Here is a 21,087-nt window from a genome sequence, read left to right on the forward strand (position 1 = left end):
TGGGCAACCCCCCCCCTCTAGAGGACCGAAAGCAATGGATGTCGAGCGGGTCTAACATGATACTGTGAAAGTTCAATCCATAGTGGCTCCAAGACAGCAGCGAGAGTCCCGTCCACAGGAAACCATCTCAAGCGGATCAGCAGCGTAGAGATGTCCCCAACCGATACAGGCGAGCGGTCCATCCTGGGTCCCGACGAGCGGTCCATCCTGGGTCTCGACTCTGGACAGCCAGTACTTCATCCATGGTCATCGGACCGGACCCCCTCCACAAGGGAGGGGGGGACATAGGAAAAAGAAAAGAAGCGGCAGATCAACTGGTCTAAAAAGGAGGTCTATTTAAAGATGTAAAAATAACTAAAAAACTTGTTGAAAAATAAACAAGTGATTCAATTATAAATAAAGATTTCTACACATAGAAGTAATCATCAACTTAAAGTGCCCTCTTTGGGGATTGTAATAGAGATCTATCAACTTCATTCTAAACATTTCTTCACAAAAAAGAAATCTTGAACATCAATATTTATGGAACATGTCCACAAAAAATCTAGCTGTCAACACTGAATGTTAGATTGTTGTATTATTTTTCCACAGTTTATGAACTTACATTCATACTTCATTGAAGTATTATTCAATAAACATATGTATAAAGGATTTATGAATTGCTGCTGTTTTTTTTAGAATGTTTTTAATAAAACTTGTCCCTTGGCATACCTTCAAGTACCTCCAGGGGTCCGCGGACCCCCTAAAGAAGACTGCTGCTCCCCTACAGGTCATCACACTTTTATATCACACAACCAAAGTATCGTGTTGTGTGAGACTTGTGCAGAACAACGTGAGTGACTGCAAGACGTACTTGTTCAACAGCCATACACGTCACACTAAGGGTGGCCGTAAAATAACTTTTAACACTGTTACAAATATGCGCCACACTGTGAACCCACACCAAACGAGAATGACAAACCCTTTTTGGGAGAATTTCCGCACCCTAACACAACTTAAACACAAGAGAACAAATAACCAGAACACCTTGCAGGGCTACAATATACAACACCTCAACCGACGCAAGTAGGGAGGGTGGGGTGTGGGGGGTTGGTGGTAGCAGGGGTGTGTATAATGTAGCCCGGAAGAGTTAGGTCTGCATGGGATTCTGGGTAATTGTTCTGGTGTGTTTATGTTGTGTTACGATGCGGATGTTCTCCAGAAATGTGTTTTTCATTCTTGTTTGGTGTGGGTTCACAGTCTGGCATATATTAGTCTTAAAAGTTTTTTTACGGCCACCCTTAGTGTGACGTGTGTAGCTGTTGATCGAATATATCTCACGGTATCATACGTCTGTCTCTCTTGGCCAGATGCAACATACAACTGGGCTTGCACGCTGTCAATACAGGATGTAGGGGGTGCTAAAGGCAGTGCCATTTTGGCGCTCCCTGAATATTGTTGATCGGTTAAAAATTGACAAGGGCTTCGATAGAATTGGTGCCCTGAAATTCAAGTTAATCCCGGGAAAATTGGGGACGTTGGCAAGCATGACCTGGCAAGCATGACCTATCAAGCGCCGCTCATACTAAACCCGCGGGCCGCACCGACATTAAATTGTCATATCAAAGCGCGGGCCGCATAATAACGTCTCCCGCATGTTTGAGACCCCTGATTTAAATGATCACCCAGAACAGAACAAGTTTTTTGCAATTTATTCCAAAGCTTTGGAGAGACCAGCCTAAAAACAACACATTCAAATCGCGTCGCCTAGTTGATCTGAAAACCATAATTCCTCCTCCACCAAATTTTACATTCAGCACAATGCAGTCCAAAATTGTGGATCACCGATCGAGACCACAAGAATGTGTTTTAAATGTAGATTTAAATCGTTATTAATAAAGTCAAGTTCACCTGCGTGGTTCTTGCAGGGTCCATCCAGGCAGCGAGACGGAGAGTGAAGTAGGAGATGTTCCGGATCCGCACTTTGACGAGCCGGACATGAAAATGAGCCCCGATGACGACCCCAGCGGCTACTTGCGCATGGTCTCAAGGAACAACATCTTTAACAGGTTCTTGCTGCTTTTACACAGACTAGGACAGGGTTTCTTAACCATAGGGCCAGGGCCCATTTTTGTCGTCAAAAAATATCTGTTTCTCAGTGGACCGCTGTGGTACTCAGTTGTAATACCCTTTTCCACCACTTGTGGCTGTAATGAAGGTGTCAAACAAACAGAAGTCTGGAGCTAAAGTCATACAGAAGTTTCTTAAGCGCAATAATTATGACTTAAGTCACAAGTGTCAAACTCGAGGCCACATTATTTTAGTTGGGAAATAATATATGTTAATAAAATGAATAAAATATTTTCTTACTAAATGTATTTGTTCTTTCCCTTTTGACATTCTTAAACTGGATCATATTAGTACATTGTTTAACTTCTTGGCTTAATTACCATAGTTTAAATCCACATACCGATATGCTAAATGTCTTAAGTGTTGTACGTGCACACACATGTTTTAAGTTGTTTTTACCTCTAGGTGTCAGGTTCAAACACTGATGACATCTATTAAACAAGACAAGAAGCAAGGAATTAAACAGAGACAGAATTCAATTTGGCTCAATTGAGGAGAAACGCGTAGACCTGTACCCTTGTACAGTATCCCACCACGCTCTGACCAAAGATTTTACAGCTCCTTTTTTTATTTAGACTTTCCCTAATTACATGGCAACAGCTGTTTCTAAAGGAAGGGGGTCGTAAACAGCCGCTGCCTTCGGTCACAAAACAGTTCAAAGAAAAGGTGCCTGGAGGGGGAGTCAGGTCCTGCTTCCTCTCCGCTTTGTAAATCTCGGGTCAAGGCAAAATCTTCCTGTGGATTACAATACATCAAATAAACCTACTCAGTGTCCTAGTGGTTAGAGTGTCCGCCCTAAGATCGGTAGGTTGTGAGTTCATAGCCCGGCCGAATCAAACCAAAAACTATAAAAATGGGAGCCATTACCTCCTTGCTTGGCACTCAGCATTAAGGGTTGGAATTGGGGGTTAAATCACCAAAAATGATTCCCGGGCGCGGCACCGCTGCTGCCCACTGCTCCCCTCACCTCCCAGGGGGTGATCAAGGGTGATGTGTCAAATGCAGAGAATAATTTCGCCACATCTAGTGTGTGTGTGACAATCATTGGTACTTTAACTTTAAACCGACACCTTCATGTCGCTTCCCATCCCACACGGTGGAATTTTACAAGGCTTTCAATCGGTATGATCAAAGACAGCTTTTGCCTGCTCGCCGGGAAATCATGTAAACACAAAGTTTTGTGATAACTTAGATACAGTTATTCTGACACTAAGGTTATATTTCTTCTTTTTAGTTCAATTGTTGTACATTCTCGGGACAATTTTTTAAATGTAAAGTAAACGCTATACTTTTGTAATGTTTATTTTATGTTTATGTTTTCAGTCTTGCAGTGCAAAATGAAAAATAAAATAAAGAAATAAAACAGAGGAAGGAAAATAATTCAAAATAAGGTACATCAATCCCCGACAAAACTTCTGGAGCTTTGGTTTCTTCCTTTTGTTAACTAGCTGCACACGCTGGACTGGAATAGCGAGGGCAGAATAAGCAGATTTTGAGAGTGCAGCGTGAAAGTTGATGTGTTTAGTTTGTCATCAAGTAAACTCCAAGGAATATAACCTGCGGAGGCACTTCCTGACGAAACATCCACATCTTTGGACTCTTGAAATTGCAGCCCTCTTTTTTTATGTAGTAGAGCAGCCCTGTTGTAAAATAAGTAGGGTACTTATTGAATATGATTAAAATCAAGACTAGAGTGTTCATATTTGAGTGGGCCCTGAGGTCAGAAAGGTCCAGAACCCCTGGACCAGAAGTAACTTACAGGAAGTTGTTGATCATGCTATAGAGAGCTTTCTACTTCCTGTTACGTTGCTGACTTTACCATCTGTGACGTGTTGGCCAACAGAAGCTGCCGGAGCGTCAGCAGCCTCACCTCCGTGTCTTCATCGAAGGACGGAGCAAGCTCTCCTCCTTGCTGGACGGGAAACAAGGCGCCTCTGCGGGCCCTTTACGACTTACTCATCGCGCCCATGGAGGCGGTACGTGTGTGTGTGCGTGTGTGTGTGTGTGTGTGTGTGTGCGTATGTGTGCACGTGTGTGTATGTGGATGACTTCTTGTACGAAAGCCAAAAGCAGTGAAGTTGTCACATTGTTGAAATGGTAAATAAAAAGAGAATACAATGATTTGCAAAGCTTTCAACTTATATTCAATGGAATAGACTGCAAAGGTAATATAATTAATGTTCCAACTGAGAAACTTTATGTTTTTTTGCAAATAATCATGAACTCAGAGAATTTAATGGCAGCAACACATTGCAAAAAAAGGCATTTTTACCAGTGTGTTATATGGCCTTTCCTTTTAACAACACTCAGTAAAGGTTTGGGAACTGAGGACACACATTTTTGAAGTGGAAATATTTCCTACTCTTGCTTGATGTACAGCTTAAGTTGTTCAACAGTCTCATATTTTAGCCTTCATATTTCACCACATATTTTCAATGTCTGGACTACAGGCAGGCCAGTCTAGTACCCACACTCTTTTACTATGAAGCCAGGCTGTTGTAACACGTGGCTTGGCATTGTCGTGCTGAAAAAAGGGTTGGAATTGGGGGTTAAATCACCATAAATGATTCCTGGGCGCGGCACCGCTGCTGCCCACTGCTCCCCACTACTCCCTTCACTTCCCAGGCGGTGATCAAGGGGATGGGTCAAATGCAGAGGACACATTTCACCACACCTAGTGTGTATGTGACAATAATTGGTACTTTAACTTTAAATAAGCAGGGGCGTCCATGATAACGTTGCTTTGATGGCAACATGTGTTGCTCTAAAATCTGTATGTACTTTTCAGCACTATGGTGCCTTCACAGATGTGTAAGTTACCCATGCCTTGGCCACTAACACACCCCCATACCATCACACATGCTGCCTTTTACACTTTGCGCCTAGAACAATCCGGATGGTTCTTGTCCTCTTTGTTCCGGAAGACACGACTTCTACAGTTTCCAAACATAATTTGTGAAAAGTGGACTTGTTAGACCACAGAACAGTTTTCCACTATGCTACAGTCCATCTTAGATGAGCTCAGGCCTAGGGAAGACTGCAGCGTTTCTGGGTGTTGTTGATAAATGGCTTTTGCATTGTACAGTAGAATTTTAACATGCACTTACAGGTATAGCAACAAACTGTAGTTACTGACAGGGGTTTTGTGAGGAGTTCCTGAGCCTATGTGGTGATATCCTTTACACACTGTCGCTTTTTGATGCAGTACGGCCTGAGGGATAGCAGGTCCGTATTATCATGGCTTACGTGTAGTGATTTCTCCAGGTTTTCTGAACCTTTTGGTGATATAACGGAGCGTAGATGGTGAAATCCCTAAATTCCTTGCAGTAGCTGGTTGAGAAATGTTGTCTTTAAACAATTTGCTCAGGCATTTGTTGACAAAGTGGTGACCCTCACCCCGTCCTTGTTTGTGAATGACTGAGCATTCCATGGAAGCTGCTTTTATACCCAATCATGGCACCCACCTGTTCCCAATTAGCCTGTGGGATGTTCCAAATAAGTCTTTGATGAGCATTCGTCAACTTCTTCAGTCTTCTTTTCCACTTGTGCCAGCTTTTTTGAAACATCTTGCAGGCATCAAATTCCAAATAAAGCTAATATTTGCAAAAAATATACCAGTGTGAACATGAAATATCTTGTTTTTGCAGTCTATTCAATTGAATATAAGTTGAAAAGGATTTAAAAATAATTGTATTGTTTACACAACATGACAACTTCTCTGCTTTTGGGGTTTGTATAACTCCGCCTCCCCGTGTCCCGCTCCAGGCCCTGATGCACGGTGGCGGACACAGGCAGCTGGTTTTAGTCCTGGAAGGAGACTTGTACCTGGTGCCATTTGCCTTGCTCAAAGGCAGCTCTTCTAACGAGTACCTCTACGAGATGTTCAGTCTGGTTTGTGTGCCGTCGCTTGCCAGCCTGCAAGCCTCCATGAAGGTGACACCCTCGGAGAATATCAAGTCGCCAGGCTGTGATGGCGGCTCGGTGGCCGCCGTGGTGGGGGCGCCCCGCCTGCCCCCCGGCCTGATGAGGCGCTGGCTGTGGGGGCCGCTCCCCTCCGCCCAAGACGAGGCTGTGTGGCTGGGAGAGCAGCTGGGGTGTCGCCCGCTCACCGGAGCCAACGCCACAAAGGAGCGTCTCCTCTCCGCGCTGACGCGGGCGGAGTGCGTTCACCTGGCCACTCACGTCTCCTGGAAGCTCGCCGCCCTGGTCCTCGCTCCCAGGAAGGAGCAACGGAAGATGACGCCGGGCGAGGCCGCACGCCGAGACGGAGACGAGGACGGCGTCTGCGAGAGCACGCCGCTTCAAGACGTCCTCCTCACGGCGGCAGACATCCTGGAGCTCAACCTTCACGTCAAACTGGTGGTCCTCAGGTTCGTAAAATCTTTGAAACTTTCCCGCCGGCCTTTAACCTCCAAACTGCGCCGCGGTCTTAGGTCGTACGCCGAGTCCAGCTGCAGGGTGACCGCGGACGGCGTGGTGGGCCTGACGCGAGCCTTCCTAGCCGCAGGGGTCCGCTGCGTGTGCGTGTCGCTGTGGCCCACGCCGGCCGCCGCCGCCAAGCTGTTCACTCAAACCTTCTACGGCGCCCTACTCGGCGGGACCACGGCCAGCGCTGCGCTCGCCGAGGCCATGAGGACCCTGCAGACCACCAAGAACTTCTCCCACCCTTCCAACTGGGCAGGTGAGCAGATGACATGACGTATCTAGAAGTTAGCTTTTCATCTAAGGTTCAGGTTCAAACACTGATGACATCTATTAAACAAGACAAGAAGCAAGGAATTAAACAGTGACAGAATTAAATTTGGCTTAATGAGGAGAAACCTGTAGCCCTGTACCCTTGTACAGTCCTCCACCACGCTCGGACCAAAGATAGTACGCCTCCTCTTTTATTTGGACTTTCCCTGATTCAATGGCAACAGATGTTTCTGAGGGAAGGGGGTCGTAAACAGCCGTCACCTTTGGTTACAAAACAGTTCAGAGAAAAGGTGCCTGGAGGGGGGTCAGGTCCTGCTTCCTCTCCGCTTTGTAGATCTCGGGTCAAGACAAAATCTTCCTGTTAATTACAATACATCAAAGAAACCGAAACCTTCATGTCGCTTCCCATCCTACACGGTGGTGTTTTAGAAACTTTTTGATTGGTAAGACAAAAGACAGCTTTTTTTCTGCTCGCTGGGAACTCATTGAAACACAAGGTTTTGTGATAACTTAGATACAATTATTCTGACAAACACTGACAAAGACATTTTCAAAAGCGGTCTGTGTTTGGTGGCTTTGCTTTTTCTTTAAGTATATATTTTTTTGTTTTATTATGCTTTTTGGAGAGTGTGTTTTTCCTGTATTTTGCGTTAAATACGGCCGCAAAATAAGGGCTCATAAGGCGCATTAAAGGGGTTACATTATGAAAGTTTTTGTGTTGTTTACTGGCGTCATATTGCACTCTACTCGTATCTCTTATGTGTGACTGCCATCTACTGGTTACACTTATCATTACATCATGTACCAAATAAAATAGCTTTGAGGTTGGTAAGCACAATCGACATTATTCCGTACATTAGGCGCACCGGGTTATAAGGCGCAATAAAGGGGTCACATTATATAAGTTTTGGTGTTGTTTACTGACGTCATATTGCAGTCTCCACGTATATATTATGTGTGACTGCCATCTACTAATTACACTTATTACATCATGTGCCAAATAAAATAGCTCTGAGGTTGGTAAGCACAACCAACATTATGCCGTACATTAGGCGCACCGGGTAATAAGACCCATCAAAGGGGTCATATTATGAATGTTTTGGTGTTTACTGGCGTCATATTGCAGTCTACACGCATCTCTTTTGTGTGACTGCCTTCTATTGGTTACACTTATCATTACACCATGTACAAAATAAAATAGCTTTGAGGTTGGTAAGCACAACCAACATTATTCCGTACATTAGGAGCACCGGGTTATAAGGCGCATTGAAGGGGTCACATTATGAAAGTTTTGTTGTTGTTTACTGGCGTCATATTGCACTCTACAGGTATCTCTTATGTGTGACTGCCATCTACTGGTTACACTTATCATTACATCATGTACCAAATAAAATAGCTTTGAGGTTGGTAAGCGCAACCAGCATTATTCCATACATTAGGCGCACCGGGTTATAAGGCGCATTAAAGGGGTCGTATTATGAATGTTTTGGTGTTTACTGGCGTCATATTGCAGTATACATGCATCTCTTATGTGTGACTGCCATCTACTGGTTACACTTATCATTACATCATGTGTCAAATAAAATAGCTTTGAGGTTGGTAAGCACAATCAACATTATTCCGTACATGAACCGCACTGGGTTATAAGGCGCATTAAAGGAAGGGGTCATATTATGAAGGATTTGGTGTTGTTTACTGGCGTCATATTGCAGTCTACAGGTATCTCTTATGTGTGACTGCCATCTGCTGGTTACACTTATCATTACATCATGTACCAGATAAAACAGCTTTGAGGCTGGTAGGCACAGCCAACATTATCCCGCACATTAGGCGCACCGGGTTATAAGGGCATTAAAGGGGTCATAATATGAAAGGTTTGGTGTTGTTTACTGGCGTCATATTGCAGTCTACAGGTATCTCTTATGGGTGACTGCCATCTATTGGGTACATTTATCATAATATCTTTGAGGTCGGTAAGCACAACTGACATTATTCCATACATTAGGAGCACCGGGTTATAAGGCGCACTGTGGATTTTTGAGAAAATGCGGTGTATACATAAACGTATTATTTTGGGGTATTACGGCACAAAACGTGGTTGGAGTGTCTGCCCTGAGACCGGTAGGCTGTAAGTTCAAACCCCGGCCGAGTCACATCAAAGACTATATAAATGGGAGCCATTACCCTCTGGGTGACACTTAACATCAAGGGTTGAAATAGGGGGTTAAATCACCAAAAATGATTCCAAGGCGCGGCCACTGCTGCTGCTCACTGCTCCAACAAAGTAATGAGTCAAATGTAGAGGACAAATTTCACCACACCTGGTGTGTGTGTGACAATCATTGCTACTTTAATTTTAACTTTACTCTCTCTGAGCGGCTTTGCCTCCCTCTGGTGGTTAGTTTTGGCAATGCATAAACACTGCCTGCTTGTGTCTTGCTTTTTTATGTACACTAAATGGAATGCAAAAAATGTATGTGTGTTATTCTTCAGGTTACCTTTTAATTGGCAGCGACGTGAAGGTGAACAGTCCCAAGTCTCTCGTCCGACAAGCCTTAGCAGAGATCCTGCAGCACACAGAGCGGGCCAGGGACGCCCTCAGAGTACTTCTGCACTTGGTGAGACCTCATTAGAACTGCCCTCCATCACACCAGGGTGCTTTCTGGTAGTTAATGGCTTCTTTGCTCTGCAGGTGGAGAAGTCCTTGCAGCGTATTGACAGTGGACAGCACAACCCCATGTACACGTCACAGCAGAGTGTGGACAATAAGGTGTGTGTGTGTGTGTGTGTGTGTGTGTGTGTGTGTGTGTGTGTGTGTGTGTGGCTGCGGACAACCTCCCTGCTCATGTTCTCATGTCTGCTCTGCGTCCATGAAGGTGGGCGGGGTACCCGGGTGGCGAGCCCTGCTATCTGCAGTCGGCTTTCGCCTGGACCTGGGCGGCGCCGGTCTCCCTGCGGCCGTGTTCTTCCCCACGTCGGACCCCGGAGAGCGTCTGCAGCAGTGCAGCCTGTCCCTGCAGTCCCTGCTTGGTACCAGCACTCCTCAAATACTTGCTTATACTTCACTCTGCGGCCGGTCTCATGAGAGCAGGGGTGTCCAAATGTCTTCCGCCGAGGGCCCACATCATTTTCCAAACAAATAGAATCTATATTGTTACATTTACAACTAACCTCTGTTTCGGTGGGTTTTAAAAGTCTCAGGGACCCAAAAGTGTCTTAAGTGATAAAAACAAGTTATATGTCAATATATATTTTTTTACTTTCAACGCTTAACTATTTATAGATAAAATTTGGATCTATCCGTTGACATTGAATACAAGTTTTTCTTGTGTGAAAACCCCCCCATGTGGAGGAGCAGCGGCTTTACTTTGAGTTCCCCCCGGATGGCAGAGCTTCATATTCATATTCGGTAGTAGCAAATATTCGTTTGAATATTTGCTACTACCACCAAGATCTGCACCCGCGGCGACTTTGGTAACTCTAGATAACCTCGAGCAGATCGCCGGCCCCTGGTGGCGGCGACGTCTCTTTCGAATGTCTGCCCTATCCTGCCCTAAGGGAGAGACCCAAACTCATTTGGGCCGCTTGTACCCGTGATCTTGTCCTTTCGGTCATGACCCAAAGCTCATGACCATAGGTGAGGTAGGGAACGTAGATTGACCGGTAAAATGAGAGCTTTGCCTTCCGGCTCAGCTCCTTCTTCACCACAACGGATCGATACAGCGTTCGCATTACTGAAGACGCCGCACCGATCCGCCTGTCGATCTCACGATCCACTCTTCCCTCACTCATGAACAAGACTCCAAGGTACTTGAACTCCTCCACTTGGGGCAGGGTCTCCTCCCCAACCCGGAGATGGCACTCCACTTCCTTCCTTACGAGAACCATGGACTCGGACTTGGGGGTGCTGATTCTCATCCCTGTCGCTTCACACTCGGCTGTGAACTGATCCAGTGAGAGCTGAAGATCCCGGCCAGATGAAGCCATCAGGACTACATCATCTGCAAAAAGCAGAGACCTGATCCTGCAGCCACCAAACCGGATCCCCTCAATGCCTTGACTGTGCCTAGAAATTCTGTCCATAAAAGTTATGAACAGAATGGGTGACAAAGGACAGCCTTGGCGGAGTCCAACCCTCACTGGAAACATGTCCGACTTACCGCCGGCAATGCGGACCAAGGTCTGACACTGATCACACAGGGAGCGGACCGCCACAATCAGGCGGTCCGATACCCCATACTCTCTGAGCACTCCCCACAGGACTTCCCGAGGGACACGGTCCAATGCCTTCTCCAAGTCCACAAAGCACATATAGACTGGTTGGGCAAACTCCCATGCACCCTCAAGAACCCTGCCCAGAGTATAGAGCTGGTCCACAGTTCCACGACCAGGACTAAAACCACACTGTTCCTCCTGGATCCCAGGTTCGAGTATCCGGCGTCGCCTCCTCTCCAGTACACCTGAATTATAGACTGTATTGGACATTGTAGTTTACATACCAATTGTCCATTTCCATTTATTACATGTAATAAGAAAATGTAAATGCTTGACTTACCTATCAAGGAGGAAATTAGCAAGTTTGGCTTTAGATGAAAAAATCTTCTCCGCCTTCGATAGTCTCCATCTTTCAAAAGCATCCCATCGATACAAGCTTTGGTTTTGTTCCTGGCTTTGTCAAGAATAAGTTGAGAATGGTAACTTTTAGATTGACTAAGGTCTGACATGTTTAGTAACTTTACCGGTGGCAGTAGCCAGACAAAGAGGGTGGTGCGTAACCGGCAACCTGGATGTGACACACTCACGGACTTTCTAATGGGTCAAACGGTGGAGGGCGGGACATCGAAATGAAAACAATAACAATATTTCTGGGCTTTAAATCTAATTTTGAAATGAGCATCATCACTTATAGAGGTTTTGGAAAAGAAGGTGATCTATTAATGCCTTCTGACATATAATTTAATAATGACTTGACACGAAGTTGTTACATATGGCTCCTTTAATCACAAATAGGTTAGTGTGTTTGTTTTTTGTCTTACCAAACATTGACAATTTCACTTGACTTAGCCTTTCCTAAAATTTCACACTACATTATAAGACAAGTATGTATGGTTCCCTCTGATATTGCACTCGATCAATATCAATATTGGTGAATTCTCAAGGCTAGAACATTGGTAACATATTGCAAGTAATCAGCACCTCCAAGTCCGAGTCCATGGTGGAGTGCCATCTCCGGGTTTGGGAGTGGAGGACTTCAAGTACCTGGGAGTCTTGTTCACGAGTGAGGGAAGAATGGATGGTGAGATCGACAGGCGGATCGGTGCGGCGTCTTCAGTAATGCGGACGCTGTATCGATCCGTTGTGGTGAAGAAGGAGCTGAGCCGGAAGGCAAAGCTCTCAATTTGCCGGTCGATCTACGTTCCCATCCTCACCTATGGTCATGAGCTTTGGGTTATGACCGAAAGGACAAGATCACGAGTAAAAGCGTCCCAAATGAGTTTGGGTCTCTCCCTTAGAGATAGGGTGAGAAGCTCTGCCATCCGGGAGGAACTCAAAGTAAAGCAGCTGCTCCTTCACATCGAGAGGAGCCAGATGAGGTGGTTTGGGCATCTGGTCAGGATGCAACTTGAACGCCTCCCTAGGGAGGTGTTTCGGGCACGTCAGACCGGTAGGAGGCCACGGGGAAAACCCTAGGACACGTTGGGAAGACTATCTCTCCCGGCTGGCCTGGGAACACCTCTGAATTCCCCGGGAAGAGCTAGACGAAGTGGCTGGGGAGAGAGAAGTTTGGGTTTTCCTGTTTAGGCTGCTGCCCTCGCGACCCGACCTCGGATAAGCGGAAGAAGATGGACGGATGGATATTGCAAGTAAAAAGTCGGGACACTCCTACTTAAAATGGCTGTTTTTGGCCCGCAGCCCATTGGCTCATGTTGACTTTGGGCCCTGGAGGAAAAAAGTTTGGGCACCCCTGCTTTATAAGCATCACCTGTGTTGTAAGTCAAATGTCGGCTTCCTTCATGTTTTTGTTTTCAGGTCTCGGCACTGCAGCTCTTCAGGCTCTCAGCAAACTGCTGGCAGCACCTGAAGCTGGAGAGCAGCTCATACACAAGGTAGCACTCCAGTCACAAGTTGACATTAGCATGCGATTCTTTCATCTATAGTCAGAAATCTGTCTTTTTTTTTAATTCTGTAAAAATACAAAAAAATATTTTTCGTTTTTTTATCGACCTGCAATGTGTTGAAATCTTGATCCTTGTCTTTGCCATACCTGCAAACAACTATGGTTTCCCGTAATAAGTACGTTTTTTGATAATCCAGTGGTAAAAAACTATGGTTTTCCTTTAAGAAAGATGAACTTAAAAATGGAAGCAACTCCACAGGCAGGGGACAACATATACGGGAAACATCAATGATGATTGGTTGGTTTACGTATCAGAAGATCCAAGATTGGTTGGTTTGTTTACTTTGATGAGTCACGATTGGTTAAGATTAGGGCAAAACAATCGGGACAGGCCAATGAGAGGCAAGATAGGGTGGGACATCCTCATATATATATATCAATCAATCAATCAATGTTTATTTATATAGCCCCAAATCACAAATGTCTCAAAGGACTGCACAAATCATTACGACTACAACATCCTCAGAAGAACCCACAAAAGGGCAAGGAAAACTCACACCTAGTGGGCAGGGAGAATTCACATCCAGTGGGACGCCAGTGATAATGCTGACTATGAGAAACCTTGGAGAGGACCTCTAGGGGACCGAAAGCAATGGATGTCGAGCCGGTCTAACATGATACTGTGAAAGTTCAAGCCATAGTGGCTTCAACACAGCCGCGAGAGTTCAGTTCAAAGCGGATCCAAGACAGCAGCGAGAGTTCCGTCCACAGGAAACCATCTCAAGCGGAGGCGGATCAGCAGCGTAGAGATGTCCCCAACCGATACACAGGCGAGCGGTCCATCCTGGGTCTCGACTCTGGACAGCCAGTACTTCATCCATGGTCATCGGACCGGACCCCCTCCACAAGGGAGGGGGGGACATAGGAGAAAAAAGAAAAGAAGCGGCAGATCAACTGGTCTAAAAAGGAGGTCTATTCAAAGGCTAGAGTATACAGATGAGTTTTAAGGTGAGACTTAAATGCTTCTACTGAGGTAGCATCTCGAACTGGACGAACGAAGAGTACTGGAGCCCGAACGGAAAACGCTCTATAGCCCGCAGACTTTTTTTGGGCTCTAGGAATCACTAATAAGCCGGAGTCCTTTGAAGGCAGATTTCTTGCCGGGACATATGGTACAATACAATCGGCAAGATAGGATGGAGCTAGACCGTGTAGTATTTTATACGTAATTAGTAAAACCTTAAAGTCACATCTTAAGTGCACAGGAAGCCAGTGCAGGTATATATGTATGTGTATATATATATATATATATATATATATATATATATATATATATATATATATATATATATATATATATATACATATATGAGGACGAGAGAGTCGGAGAACAGAAGAGGGAATGTTCAAGAGGGTGATTTATATATTAATAAACTAGTAGAAGATGGCAGAGGGATTCTCTTCCTGAGAGGTTTCTTTTAGCGATGTAGACCACGTCCAGGAAACCCACAATCTGTCTACTTGGCCACATTTGGACAACTGTATAATAAAATATATAATGTCAATAACTAAATGCACCATCTGTGAAGTGAACACTAGTAAGGTTGTAAATACTGTATGGAATAGGCTGACCCATGTGGTTCCTGTGGATGTGAACATAAATACTCTAGTGATTCAATAACAGTGACTGAAACAGACAAAGTAATGTGTAAAGTAATGTATTTATGTCAACTCTGTTGATCATTTTTCAATTATTTAAACAATAAAACATCTTTAACTGGTGCTTTTTTTTGCCAATATTTGCATGTTCAATTGCTGAAAAACTAGGAGCTTTTGCGACCCCCACACCCCTACCTTATTTTCAGTCTTTTTCATTAAGTTCAAATCACATGCCTGGGATTTGAGGTGAAAAAGGAAGGCGCAAATAACAGGGCATGCATGTGGTTGTCATGCATGCAAAAGTGCAGGCTCAATCTTTGTCGGCAGCCATGATGGAATGTGTTTATGCGAGCCTCGTTCCTTTCCGCGCTCTGCGCAGCTTCACCAGGTGCTGGTGCAGCTGCAGTCGTCTGACACGGAGCACGACTTCTCATCGGCTCCCATCCGAGCGTCCCTCGGCGTGAAACTGTGGAGGCTGCCGGGCTGCCACGAGTTCCTGGCCGCACTCGGTGGGTCTGCCATGGCACACCACTGAAGTTGGCTGGAGTTGTTTTTTATTTTATTTTTTTGTTGCAGGTTTCGACCTGTGTGAGGTGGGTCAGGAGGAGGTTGTGTTGAAGACGGGGAAGCAGGCCAGCGGAAGGGTCATGCACTTTGCCCTCCGGTCACTGCTGGCTCTCTTTGGCAAGTACAACTTCAGCACTTCGGCAGTTGTGGCCCACTAATGAGACCCAGCTGTAGACCACATAGGCTGGGTCCTGCAGTTGGTACTATCAGCATCAAGTATTAGTCTGTGTTTAAAGTCTGGCCCTCAGCTCTTCATTTCATTGACTTATTCCTGGTATTAAAATAAAACACGGCCTACATTAGAACAGTACATTGTATTAGGGCCAGAAAAATATAAAAAAGCTATAAGTTGGTCAAACAAAGTAGATCCCTGTGTACTCGTGTTTTGTCCCATCACATATTTGCTCGTTGCTTTTCCCTAAATAATTTTTTTTTAAACCGTAACTTAGATAGAAAGCGGTTAGTTGTCAGTATCTGCTGGGGAAAATGAGCGCTGCTGATAGAAATCCAGCACAATTCACTCAACATTTTGCAGCAGGAAGATGCTTGGACAATAAGAGTTGTCAAGCAGAGTTTTGTAAGTAAGATACTGTTCCTGCTTCTCAAGTTAAAAATAACTGACATTCCTATGAGGTTTAGAGCAGTTCTTCTCAAATAGTGTGTGTGGAGGGGGCGATGCCAGGGGAAAATGCTTTATCAGTATCAAGGTTCGAAAAGAGATCCACTATGGACTGGACTCTCACAATATCATGTTAGATCCACTATGGACTGGACTCTCACTATTATGTTAGATCCACTATGGACTGGACTCTCACAATATCATGTTAGATCCACTATGGACTGGACTCTCACTATTATGTTAGATCCACTATGGACTGGACTCTCACTATTATGTTAGATCCACTATGGACTGGACTCTCACTATTATGTTGGATCCACTATGGACTGGACTGTCACTATTATGTTAGATCCACTATGGACTGGACTCTCACTATTATGTTAGAACTACTATGGGCTGGACTCTCACTATTATGTTAGAACTACTATGGGCTGGACTCTCACTATTATGTTAGATCCACTATGGACTGGACTCTCACTATCATGTTAGATCCACTATGGACTGGACTCTCACACTATTATGTTAGATCCACTATGGACTGGACTCTCACTATTATGTTAGATCCACTATGGACTGGACTCCCACACTATTATGTTAGATCCACTATGGACTGGACTCTCACACTATTATGTTAGATCCACTATGGACTGGACTCTCACTATTATGTTAGATCCACTATGGACTGGACTCTCACTATTATGTTAGATCCACTATGGACTGGACTCTCACTATTATGTTAGATCCACTATGGACAGAACTCTCACACTATTATGTTAGATCCACTATGGACTGGACTCTCACTATTATGTTAGATCCACTATGGACTGGACTCTCACTATTATGTTAGATCCATTATGGACTGGACTCTCACAATATCATGTTAGATCCACTATGGACTGGACTCTCACTATTATGTTAGATCCACTATGGACTGGACTCTCACTATTATGTTTGATCCAGTATGGACTGGACTCTCACTATTATGTTAGATCCACTATGGACTGGACTCTCACTATTATGTTAGATCCACTATGGACTGGACTCTCACTATTATGTTAGATCCACTATGGACTGGACTCTCACTATTATGTTATATCCACTATGGACTGGACTCTCACTATTATGTTAGATCCACTATGGACTGGACTCTCACACTTGCTCCCAGTGCCACCCAGATAAAGGGTTTCACTATGTAAACCACTTTGAGTCTCTGGAGTAAAGCGCTATATAAATATAACTCACTTCACTGTCGGACACCGTGGTAAAAGTCTTAAGAATATAAAAGTGGTCCGCTCCATATTGTTGATCAAAGTTCGAAATCCCCTTTGACTGAGGTCTGACTTGAGACTTGTGTTCCGGTTCAGACTCCACGGATCTTCCCAAGGGCCTAAGCACGGACAGCTCGTCCTCGCTGGAGTCCCTCTCCTCCTCTTCGCATTCCACGCCGCAGCCTCCATCTTTCCCCGCCTCCCTCAGCTGCTCCCCGCCTCGGCCCTGCTTCCCGCCTCCGGTCTGCCCGGACGCGCTGTCCTGCGACGCCATCTCCGTCTACAGCCTCAGCTCCCTCACCTCCTCCCTCAGCTTCCTGTCGCGCCCCGAGCCCGCGGGAAGTGATGTCACCTCGTATCCGCAGGGAGGCCGAGCGAGGCGGCTGACCAATCCCGGCAAAGGAGAGGCGGGCAACGAGGATTATGGCGGCTACTCCATCATCAGCAGCGAGCCTCTGAGGCCAGGGGTGAAGGGTGGTGACACTCTGCCGCCACCTGCAGGACACCGCCATAGGAGGACTGGGGAAGGCTGCGTCACGGCGTCCTCCAAAGGAAGCATCAGCACGCCGACGTCTCCTTCAAAAGCTCCTCCGGTGCCCAGCAAACCCAAACAGGAAACGTGAGTTTTGGCGTCTGAAAGAACACTTTGGTCCTCAATGCTGACATGCTTGTTGCTCCTTGCAGGACCAGCAAAGCCAAAATGAGCAGCTCTGAGTCGGACCACTCCAGTACAGAGACCGACAGCACCGTCAAGTCCCAGGAGGAGAGGAGCGGGCCTGCGGGACAAGTGGACCCCCAGGAACTGGCCCGCAAGATCCTGGAGGAGACCCAGAACCACATGAGCGCTGTGGAGAACCTGCAGAGAGCTCACGCCCGAGCACGCACGGCCAGGAGGAACGAGGGGAAGCAGCACTCTCTCTCCACCCCGACCACCCCCATTCTCAGCAGGGGGGCGCGGACCTTCCAAGCCTCAGAGACCAGCGCCTTCAGTAGACCTGCAAGCAGGGCGAGTCTAACATCTCTGTCCTCCCCCCGGCCCCTCCGAAGTCCTCTCTCGCCCAAGGCGCCCCGGCCAAAGCCGCCGAGCCGCTCTTCCTCCCTGCAGAAGCTCGCTCGGTCCTCACCTGTCACCGAGTCTGAGCTCAGACCAAACCTTCCCCCTTCCTCTCCAGTCACCTCCAGTGTGACGCAAGATGGTAAACGCTTCAGGGGGGTCCACAAGCAGGAGGGGGCGTGCCCCGCGAGCGTCCTTCCTGGTGGGGGGAAGAAAATGAGCAGAGTGCAGAAAGATGTTTTGGGTTTGCTGAACCTCTCGCCCCGACAGAAGGCATGTGATGAAGCCAAAGCTCCTCCTGCCTCCAAACCACCGACTAATACCAAATTTCCTTCTGGAAATGGCTTCAAGCTTCTAGCGGGACATTTTTTCCCTTCTTCTAAATGTTGACGCCTTTTTTGGTTTCCATGGTGATTCTGGTAGGACCTGATGGTCTGAGGAGCTCCATAGGGTGGAAGTTCCAACAAGTTCCTATAAAATAGTTTGGAGAGATGTGACGATGAGGGTGAAGTGTTGGTTTTAATAAATGGTGGTTTGAGTGTTCTGAAGAGGAAGAAGACAAGACAATGGAGAAGTGAGACTTTCCTCATACATAAACATTGACAGAAACCATATGTTTCTCAGCTGAACACATTTTAGGTGACACCTGCTGAAGCCATAAGAACAATTTATATTTTACTTGATTGAACTTTTCTGTACATAATCACTAAAGCTCTGTGTGTATGTTGTTAAATAAATGAAATTTTCCAGCTATTTTTACTTTTGGGGTGATATTTCCTATTAGAGATCTGACAATCGCAAACAAACCATGTCTTTTGAACAGTTCTTTTGAGGGAACGATGAGAATCAATTCCCGTTTGTTTTGGAAACTATTTTTTCAATTTAGTGTCGGCAATTGGAAAAGAAATTGAGTTAGAGAAAACTTAGCAATGTGTATATATATATAAAAAATAAATAAATAAATAAATAAAATTAAATAAAATTATATATATATATATATATATATATATTTATTTTTTTTTATTTTTTTTTACATGTAAAATATATATATAAATAATATATATTTTTACATGGAAAATATATATATATTTTTTTATGTAATATATATATTTTTTTACATGTAAAATAAATAAATATATATATATATATATATATATATATATATATATATATTGTTTTTGCATGTAAAAAAAATACATATATATATTTTTACATGGGGCAGAGGGGTTAGTGCGTCTGCCTCACAATACGAAGGTCCTGAGTAGTCGTTCAATCCCGGGCTCGGGATCTTTCTGTGTGGAGTTTGCATGTTCTCCCCGTGAATGCGTGGGTTCCCTCCGGGTACTCCGGCTTCCTCCCACTTCCAAAGACATACACCTGGGGATAGGTTGATTGGTAAAACTAAATTGGCCCTAGTGTGTGAATGTGAGTGTGAATGTTGTCTGTCTATCTGTGTTGGCCCTGCGACGAGGTGGCGACTTGTCCAGGGTGTACCCCACCTTCCGCCTGATTGTAGCTGAGATAAGCACCAACGCCCCCCGCAACTCCAAAAGGGAATAAGCGGTAGAAAATGGATGGATTTTTACATGTAAAAAATATATGTATATATTTTACATGTAGAAAAAAAATATATATATATATATTACATGTAAAAAAATACATATATATACATTTTTAATTGTGTTATATGTATTTATTTATTTTTTAATTCTATTTGGATCCACTTTCGGGTTCCCTATTTAGAGGGTAGTAGTTTAGGGGAACACACACCAGACTAATAGTATAATTTTGTACTTACATTTTTATTATGTGCTAAAGTCCTAGTTTTTTATTTGGAGTTTTATGTATACTTTTTTTATCCATTAATACATTTTATTTTGACACGTGTGTATTTTTCCTTTATTGGTGTAATGCTCAGAGGTAAAATTCTAACCAGTGATGTCACTGTCAAAGTATGAACTAAGTCACATTCCTTTACAATGAAAACAACAAAAAATACAATTATGGCCAAAGTTTTAGAATAATTCCCACCAATAGAGTAATATTTGTGTCAATTCAATTATTCTGATCTACATCTTATTGTATTTCAATTCATTTCGTTTGTATTTATCTCCTTCATTAATGTGCATTTTTGATCAATAGCCAATCAAACCTTAACAACAAAACACATATTTACACACCTTATGTTTGAGAAGGAACAGGTGAAGAAATGTTTATATTTCCTGCCCTTTTTAACATAACACAGACCTGGGCAAATTAAGGCCTGGGGACCACATGCGGCCAATTAAGCTTTTCAATCTGGCCCGCCGGACATTCCCAAATATTTTTTTTAGATCTTTAAGATGAAAAGTGTAGCTGCCATTATGATGTGCAACTGATGTTTTCTAATGAACGAAAGTCTTCAACTATACAAAATATTTCAATGGTTGGAATCTGCACTTTTGGATAATATACCAGTTGCTATGCTAATGTAATTAGTTGCTCTGGTAATCTAATTAGTTACTATGGTCATCTAATTACTTTGGTAATGTAAGTCACAGCAGCTCAGACGAGCCACCAAGCAGTGTGGGTGGGAAGCGTTTGTACAGACGCGGTAGGAGATTTTCACAACAAAGTTCTAAAGCTTTGTGATATATCAGATTGTAGGTGGGTTTATTTTGAACCCTCTGCGTTTATATTTCACTGTTCGTTGCATTTTGGTTGCGTTTCACTTGATTGTAAAATATGTCGATCGAAAGGGGGTGTGACCTTCATATTTTGTCAATATTCAGTGTTTTATCGTTCATAGAAAAATGTAAAATTCCATTACGTTTTTAAGGCGGTCTGTCAGAACATTTTTAGCATTCAATCAGACATTATTGGGAGGTTTTGTATTAGTGTTCCTAAAAATAGATTTACTGGCCCCCGGATACATCTTTTTCTCTAAATGTGGCCCTCGAGTCAAAATAATTTCCCAGACCTGACATAATAAGTAGTTAATGGATAACCTAGATTCACA

At 44.4% G+C, this 21,087-nt stretch overlaps 1 protein-coding gene across 2 annotated transcripts in view; it reads left to right on the forward strand.

Moving 5' to 3' along the window:
* Positions 1-18,842, forward strand: part of ttc28 (tetratricopeptide repeat domain 28) — a 62,666-nt gene extending 43,824 nt beyond the window's left edge. For both annotated transcript variants that reach the window (XM_061876053.1, XM_061876054.1), the window contains 12 exons: positions 1,908-2,048; positions 3,953-4,085; positions 5,875-6,479; positions 6,543-6,790; positions 9,298-9,422; positions 9,497-9,574; positions 9,681-9,834; positions 12,835-12,911; positions 14,961-15,090; positions 15,158-15,265; positions 17,132-17,654; positions 17,720-18,842. In XM_061876053.1, coding sequence (XP_061732037.1) covers positions 1,908-2,048; positions 3,953-4,085; positions 5,875-6,479; positions 6,543-6,790; positions 9,298-9,422; positions 9,497-9,574; positions 9,681-9,834; positions 12,835-12,911; positions 14,961-15,090; positions 15,158-15,265; positions 17,132-17,654; positions 17,720-18,479 — 3,082 coding nt within the window. In that variant the 3' untranslated portion in view covers positions 18,480-18,842. The remainder of the gene's footprint in view (positions 1-1,907; positions 2,049-3,952; positions 4,086-5,874; positions 6,480-6,542; positions 6,791-9,297; positions 9,423-9,496; positions 9,575-9,680; positions 9,835-12,834; positions 12,912-14,960; positions 15,091-15,157; positions 15,266-17,131; positions 17,655-17,719) is intronic.
* Positions 18,843-21,087: the final 2,245 nt, after the last annotated feature.

This window comes from Nerophis ophidion, linkage group LG17 (assembly GCF_033978795.1).
Source record: "Nerophis ophidion isolate RoL-2023_Sa linkage group LG17, RoL_Noph_v1.0, whole genome shotgun sequence".
NCBI classification, from domain to species: Eukaryota; Metazoa; Chordata; class Actinopteri; order Syngnathiformes; family Syngnathidae; genus Nerophis; species Nerophis ophidion.